Here is a 7,820-nt window from a genome sequence, read left to right on the forward strand (position 1 = left end):
GTTGTACCGCTTCGTGAGAGGTATCTCGACAGAGTTGACGACGTGGGTGCTTAAGGGTAGGAATGCAGCTTATGCTATGCAAAACGCTTCCGTGGTTACACGCCGAGAAGAAGTTGCCGGGGTACGGGGAGTGCACAGTCCGCTCCCCACAAAGCTTGATTTACTCTCCCTGACTACTTGCAACACTGCTTCGTCACCGCCGCTTCGTGAGAACCACGCTCAGGAACCCGCCCTGGAAACACAGTCAGTCCACAATAAGACACTCAGCTGCATTTCACCCGTCCTGAACTGACTGCATGATTCAATCTTGATCGGCCAGCCAAGTTTGTCAGAAGAGGACATCACGAGCACGCGGTGTCGTTTCGTCGTAGTTAGCAAGCTCTACTGCGAGAGGGCAGCCAAGTTTGTCAGAAGAGGACATCACGAGCACGCGGTGTCGTTTCGTCGTAGTTAGCAAGCTCTACTGCGAGAGTTTCAAAATGAAATGACTGCGGCCAGCTTGCGGTACATTTTCCGTACAACTGAAAAACAGAGCTGGGCGACACGGACACTGGAGTCTCCACATGACCTCAGGCATAACGGGACCAAGCATGCATGGCTATGCCATCAACGCCGCTGTTGATAGATCATCGGAGTCTACATATCTCCGGTGTCCGGACAAACGGAACGAACCGACAATATATCTAACATCCCCGGAGAGCTCTCTTAAGCCCGTAGCCATCAAACAGTGAAGACTGGCTCACTCAAGCCCCTCCGCTGGTTCATGCAGCACCGGTTTTTCCCTTCTGAAGAACGGGATCGCGTTGACTATATCCTCCACGTGCAAGCGTCTGCGTTTGTCGCACGTTATAAGCTTCGGGACAGCCTGCTGAATGATCTTGTCTTAGGGACCGATAACCGCATACTCGTCTACGAGGGACAAGGAGACTGTGTCTGAGCACTCAGGCTTGTAATTGTTCCCGACATTCCGACCGCTATACACACGGAGCACCAACCACCCGAGCCTCGAGGGCCCAGTAGCATACCTCTCCTCGAAAGGTTTCCCCCGGGTGTTGACATCGATGCAGAATTGCCGAAATCGCCGAAAAAGACATCCCCCGACACCTTCTTGTGCAACACATTCCCCTCATGTATATTTAGAAAGGAGGAGAGGCACCCCGACCCCTCCCTTAGAAGGCCGGCCGTGTGACTGTTTTGCTGTGGGGTCACAAAAAAACCCTACGTATAGTTGCTCAGTTTCTTGGGAGGTATTCTGACAGAGCTAACGCTTTGTTGGTCGGAATGGAGATGCAATTCACGCTGCACAAAGGCGTTACGTGCTTCGCACACCGAGAAACGCAAAAGCGACCTAGGCTTCCTAGTCCATTACATACGATGTACTTAGTGCCGATGCAATTATACTTGAGTTCCCAGTGTTTCGGTCCGCGCGTTTGTTGATCGCATTCTGCGGCGATTTATGCTTGGGCGTGCTTTTCTCGAGCTCGTCTCCCGAAGAGAGTAGAGTTCCCCGGGCCCGTCCAAGGTCGTTCTGACAGCCGCCGAGAGCGGAGGTAATTGTATTGAAGAAGCCACAGATAGCCCGTACCATTTCCCCAGGAACCCGCTCCAGGTAGATAGCACACAATCATGAGCTCTAATTAGCTGAGTAAGTCCTATGGCTCTGACAACTCAGGCCCCCATTGAAGACACCGCCTCATGGCATGCATGCATTCAAATTACTTTGTTCACTCAAGCGCGTGCCTCAGTACCTCCCCGGGTCCTTTCAGTGCATATCTTTATGGAGGGAGATGTTTTTCTTGCTTTGCAAGCCGCTTCTCTTAGCGTCTTGTCCTCCGCGTTTCTTTTTGTTGCGTATGCAACTTCTGCTTAGTTTGACATCGTCATACGAAAACAATATCCCTAAGCGTCTTACTAGCGGCAAGACTGTCGAGAAGACCCGGACTCGCCGTCGCTCACTTTACGATGCTTCTTTGTCCGGCCACACGCGCCGTACTTCCGTGCACACCGCACAAAGTAGGCTAAAACATAACTCATGAAGGTCTAAATCTCTCCATGTTTGTAGTCGTAGACGGTGGGTTTTCGACGGCACCTACTTCGAATCACAATCGACCGTGAGGTGGAGCTGAGAAACTGAGATGGCGCGGAGATACAAACCAGACAGAGCGCTCTTCGACTGAGTGTCCGTCATTCATTTTCTCCACATTACGGGGAAACATAACGGTCTCTCAATAACCTCCCGGATCACGTAAGGAAGGACGGGGGAAACAAGTACTTTCTCGTGTGTACCTCGTGGCCCGCGGTGGCTGTACACTTCTGCGACTGTAAAAACCTTGGTGCGACCGTTTGTCTCCCTAGATACCCATGGTATAGCCAGGCTTATTTCCTTGTTTCTTCACCGCCATCGTCCTATCTTCTTTCTCTACTCAACCCCGTCACGGTCACCACGCGGGACGTTTTCTCTGTTCTGTAACTTCGCTGTCTCGACTCTCCTTCCCCCGGTCACCTTTCAGGCCATACCCCAAAGGAAGACTGGAGGGGGCGAAATCCGAGCTCGTCCTTCTTGCTGACTCGAACCTCGTCTAAGATTCTCAAGCCAACTGAGTTGATCTCTTTCCTTTCTTGGTTCTCTTGCCTCTACCCACTTATTTCACAAGAAGACTGTTGTAGTCTTCTACACGTCTTCTTTTCTCTGTCTTTCTCGCCTTTTCTCTTCCTCTCTTCATCTCGAAGTGATTCTCTTCAGGGGGCTGTTTGAAAGGGTGCACGTTTTCAAACTTAATTGTAGAGACCGCCACCACCACCACGACGACCGCCACCTATCGTATACATAGTCAAGTACATCAGCTCTCCTATACTTCCAGGTCGGAGGGCTCAGTGCCTTTGCTTCTCTAGAGAGATGATTGTTTTCACGTCTTTCCAGGTGCGACTTCACCGACGAAGCCATACAAAGAGAACTTCCTCTCTCTGCTCATTGCATTGCCACAACTGTCTATCTCTTACTTCTCTTTCACAGAATCATGGAGAGAAGTCGAGCCCCCCGTCACACAAGAGGAGACTGCGAAGGCAGTTCGAATGTCCGTAGCAGGCATGGAGGGGGGGCGGGGGGAGAAAGAAGAGGCCCCGAGGCCGTCAGAGGGTGGAGAGGAGGGGGAGAAGGAGGCGGCGCAGATTCCAGTCTAACAGCAGGATGTGGTGAAGATCTTTCTACGCCGCTTCTGTTTGTACACACGCGCACGGGTATGTCAGTTGAAAGAAGAGAAAAGAACGTCTACAGGTTCTGATTCTTCACAAGAATGTCCTTTCTTATCTTCCACATCCACACCTTCTTCTTTCTCTTCTTGTGCCCCTTATCCGGTATATGAGGGTTCGTACAAGTCCTTGAGAAAAAAACTGATGTTAATGTTGTTGTACTGCAGTGAGCCTTCGGTATGAAGTGTATGTACACCTCAGCTCTTGTGGAGCTGGGGTATACATACACTTCATACCGGCTAGTACCGAACTCTTTCCGGTGACCTCTATCCTTCCTTTTCATCTGTATGAGCATGGAGGGTGGCCTGTGAGGGGCGCCTGGGATGCCTTGTAACCATGGCCCGATACACGGCAGATGGTTCACATAGAGATGAGATATATTCAAGACTTCCGCCCAGCATTTCTTCTGCTCACTTGCACGAGGGATATATATATATATTTAGGCGTTTGTGTAGATTGCATGTTTTCAGTTGTGTGTGGGTCTTGCTTCCGTCTCCAGGTCCCTGTATGGTGGTCTTGTTGAATTGCGTTCTCTTAGAGATGGGGGGGAGGACGTCAAGTTGTGTGTTTCTCTTCAGCCTGCAAACTCCCCTGTGGAGGTGGCCGCTGCTTTTATACGCGTATAGGGAGCATGTCCATACAGTGGGGACAGATCATGTACTTACGAATCTAACATCTTGGATCCGTAAAAAGCTGGAGGTCTTTACAGGCACATCATAAGTGGTGCTTGAGCTATGATTGAGGAGTTCTATTTGCTGTGTATTTCATATGAAAGTTATCTACATAGTTTTGTTTGGTCTACAAGGTATTCTATACACCACACCAACTCTCTCATATAACCTCCAGGAGATGATACTCTCCTCAATTGCTTCTTCGCTTTTCTTCTTTTTTCCTCGTCTTCCCCTCTTTCGATTTTGACCAAGGAAGCAAGACTCTGCAGGTCATTCTCTCGCGCTTGTATGAACTTCCTCTCCGTTCTCTTTCTTACTAAATCAGCAAGAACAGAAACCTTGTCTCGCGAATCACTCTTTCTCCTCATTTCTCTCACTTCACTGCCTTTCTCGCTTTTCTTCGATCAGATTCGACTAGCTTGTATCTTCTTCCAAATGACCTTGCGCCAGACTCTCTCTGCGTTTTCCCCGCGATACACGGTGACTTCTCTCCGTCGTAGAGAGAACCAGAGGTGGTATCTTAGCTAACATTCATCCAGGTTCTTTGCAAGCATTTCCTTTTCTCTTTGGGGTGTCTATACAGTTGAAGAATACGCCTATAAGCTCGCACGCGTGTTTCTTTCTAGTGTAATGTAGTCTTTGCCTGAACACTCTTCATTGTTTACTTCTGTTGTTAGTATGTTCTGTGTGTCTTCTTTCCTTCTCTCCCTTGTCCTTCTGTCTTCTATTCCGACTTTTCATTTGCCTTTTCATGTTCTCTTTCTTTCGCTTTTCTCTCATCTTCCTTAGGTCAAATTCTTTCCTTGTCCTCAGCACGGACGTTCCCTCCTATTCCTTCTCCAACAGCAGCGCCAGCTGGAGATACACCTGGTGGGGGGGGGAAGACTGTCTGTTACCCAGTCTTTCCGCCAGCTCTTCTTGAACCAGTTAGCCAACAAGTGAATCCTATCAACTCTCTAGGCGTGAGTATGAAAAGTTGCAGATCTACACCCTCACCGTTGTCATCATCGCTCTCTTCTATTTCTCCTCGTTCTTCTTCTTCGTCGTTTCTGTCTTCTTCGTCTTCGTGGGGTCGTCCTTCGAAGAAAAAGAGGAATGGTTCTTCTTTCGATGGAGGTCTCACCCCGTCAAGTACCGGTGCAGATGCCTCAGGGGGTATGTGGGTAGTTCTCCATAGACCTAGAATACGCTTCCCTTCTATGGTACCTTCGACTCACAAGTCTCCTTTCCTCTCTCCTTGTTCTTCCTCTTCTTCTTTCTCTTCTCCCCCTCGCTTGTCAAATGTCTCTCCTTCCCAGACATCCTCTGATGATCTTCTTCTTTCATCATCTTCGTCTTCTCGCCCAGGGGGAGGAGAGACGAATGTATGCGATATGGCCAATGAAGGTCTTCTCATCTCAAGTGATATGGATGGAGAAAGGGACATAGAAAGATCGTCTGGTAAGCATCATACATCATCACAATCTTCATACACGACGTCTATACAAACCAAAGAACAACTCTCTTGTACATCTTCCTCTGCTTCGTCTCCTGCTTCTTGTAATAGATCTCTTCCTACTCTCCTAGGCATGAATCCTTCTTCGTCTTCTTCCTCCTCGTCCTCCTCATCTTCCTCTCTAGGCTGCTCATCGTCGTCCTCTCCCTCGTCTTCTTCTTCTTCTTCATCTTCCTCTTCAATATCCCATCCATCTAATAAGATAAATCTACCTCTCCCAGCTTCTACGTCAGATGAAAAGGAGCTTCCCGTCTCTTCAGAAGAAACGCTTTCGCCTAAGGAAGGTCGAGAACCTCGTCATCTCCAAACTGCTACTGCATCCATGAGTTCTACTCAGTTCAACACTTCCCACAATAGCCACATTCAGAATACACAGCCAGCTCTCAAGACTTCTTCTTCTCCCGACTTCACACCCGTGTGTTCTAAAGCGGCTTACCCACCTTCTCTGTTTCTCTCTCCTTCAATCAAAGAAGAAGAAAAACTAGGGAAGGCTGAAGACGGAGCTCTTCTCTCTCCTTCTACCCTTTCACGGAATGTGAAATCTCATAAGGACCATGTGATGATACCAGGACAAAGGAACGAGGAAGAACACCAAGAGGTCATCTCTTCTTCTTCTTCTTCGTTTCTTCCTTTAGAAAAGGCGAAGACATTGCGGCGCTCGCCAACATCGATACAGACGTCTTCCTCTCCCTATAGACCCCCGGAGATGACCAGTCAACCTTGTAACACGCGTACCGATGAAGAGAAGAATCAAGCAGAACCCCCCCACCTCAGAGCCTCGACATGTTCAAGAGAAGGACGCAGCCATGACGAAAGACGGGGTTGCAACTCGACACCCACATTAAGAAGTCTAGATACCTCGAAGCATCTCAGCAACCCAATTCGGACCTATACTCCTCCCCGGAGGGATAGAATGGCTGTCCCTGCAAGTCAAGCTCACTCCGCGAGTCAAGATGTTTCTCAAGTCTCTCGTGCAAGCCGTCACTTGCGGCCTATCTCTCCTTTCAAAGGAGATGGAGAAGTTGAGAGAAGTAGAACGTCTGCTACTTCTTCCCCGGCAGTAAGGCATGCAAGTCGAGGTGTGGGTTTAGCTGATACTAGCGGTTACAGTAGTAGTAGTAGTAGTAGCAGGAGCAGTTGTGGGAGAGGTCCACCTGGATTGTTAGCTAGTTCTGTACACAATAAGGAAGTTGCAAGACAGCTCTTGTTTCTACAGCAGTGGCGATTGAATATAGTGTCTTTGATAGAAAGTACGCGTGTACCTCTTGAGATTCTCTGTTGGGGGAACGATGAGAAGGAGGATTTCTCTCACGCGACGAAGAAGGATAGAGGAGGGTCGATGAGTCAAGACAACGAGGGGAGAGACAATAGCTACGGTAATAGGAGGAGTGCAAACTCTAGAGACGGGATGAAAAGAGTGAAGGAAGAAGAAGAAGAAGACAGAAAGATCAAGATGAAGAAGGAAGATATCGGAATAGAAGAGAAAGAAAAGGTGACTCGGAGGGGGAAGAGTCAATTGAAGGATGAGAAGAAGAACAAGGAAAATCAGGTACAAGATCATCAGAAGAGGACGACAGAAGGAGAGAAGAAAGACGTTTGCGGGAGTGCATTAAGAGACAAGAGAGTAGAAGAGAAGTTATGTGCAGCACGGAGACGTCTGCTAGACAAGTATAGCTTCTTACTGAAGAGAGAAGAAAAAGAAAGAGAAGGAATAAACGTATCAGAACAGAACAAGAAGATCAAAGATCAACAGGATGAAGAAAAACTAAAGCAAGAGAGATCTTCTCCTCTATGTGACCGTTTAAGACTGCAGCTGAGATCTTGGGACTGGGAAACGCATGCAAAACAACATCGAGAAGCTCTTAAGAAAATCCAGGATGAAGTTCAAAATACCTTACAAAGACAGCAGGTATACAAAGAAAGAGACGTTTCTTATCGCGTCCTTTGACTGCGAGAAAGAGTGTTCTTTTCGTCTTCTTTTCTTATGGAGCTCACCATCAAGTATTCCGTGACTTGCGTAGTGGTAGAGGAGTGTCTACGCCATCTTTAAAGATATCTAAGCGAGTCAGTCCTAGGGGGGCAACCTAGTCCGCTCCTATAGACTACATGCCTATATGTATATATATGTATAATCTACAACTGTCTATTAGTATGAACAAGGAGACTGGTATACCCTTAGTAGGGTTCGGCAGTCCTTCTAGGGAGCATCTCTATTTGAGATGTATATCTCTTAAACGACAGATGGCTGAAGCTTGTGCACGCTTACACCTAGCCACGAGGTAGTTTCTCATAGCCTGTCCTGCATGCGAGAAAGAAGCCAAGGTAGCGGGGAAGATGATATCTGTCTACTGCACTCAGATCACCGGGTCTCCCGATAAGAATACAGTTATCTATCTATCTATCTA

The 7,820-nt window shown here is 48.1% G+C and overlaps 2 protein-coding genes across 2 annotated transcripts in view; one reads left to right on the top strand and one right to left on the bottom strand.

The window, feature by feature from the left end:
- Positions 1 to 364: 364 nt before the first annotated feature.
- CSUI_004376 (uncharacterized protein) lies at positions 365 to 1,629 on the bottom strand. Its single transcript, XM_068064568.1, has one exon. The coding sequence runs from the start codon at positions 1,586 to 1,588 to the stop codon at positions 1,358 to 1,360; it is 231 nt and encodes a 76-aa protein (XP_067923455.1). The 5' UTR covers positions 1,589 to 1,629; the 3' UTR covers positions 365 to 1,357.
- Positions 1,630 to 1,787: 158 nt separating this feature from the next.
- CSUI_004377 (tyrosine kinase-like) overlaps positions 1,788 to 7,820 on the top strand; it is a 25,968-nt gene continuing 19,935 nt past the window's right edge. Inside the window, exons 1-3 of the mRNA XM_068064569.1 lie at positions 1,788 to 2,245; positions 3,014 to 3,237; positions 4,710 to 7,324. Coding sequence (XP_067923456.1) covers positions 3,018 to 3,237; positions 4,710 to 7,324 — 2,835 coding nt within the window. The 5' untranslated portion in view covers positions 1,788 to 2,245; positions 3,014 to 3,017. The remainder of the gene's footprint in view (positions 2,246 to 3,013; positions 3,238 to 4,709; positions 7,325 to 7,820) is intronic.

Source organism: Cystoisospora suis (genome assembly GCF_002600585.1).
Source record: "Cystoisospora suis strain Wien I chromosome Unknown contig_2026, whole genome shotgun sequence".
NCBI classification, from domain to species: domain Eukaryota; phylum Apicomplexa; class Conoidasida; order Eucoccidiorida; family Sarcocystidae; genus Cystoisospora; species Cystoisospora suis.

What these genes read in the sequence shown, in the direction of transcription:
- CSUI_004376 (XM_068064568.1), bottom strand. Translation starts at nt 1,588, where the DNA reads ATGGTACGGGCTATCTGTGGCTTCTTCAATACAATTACCTCCGCTCTC.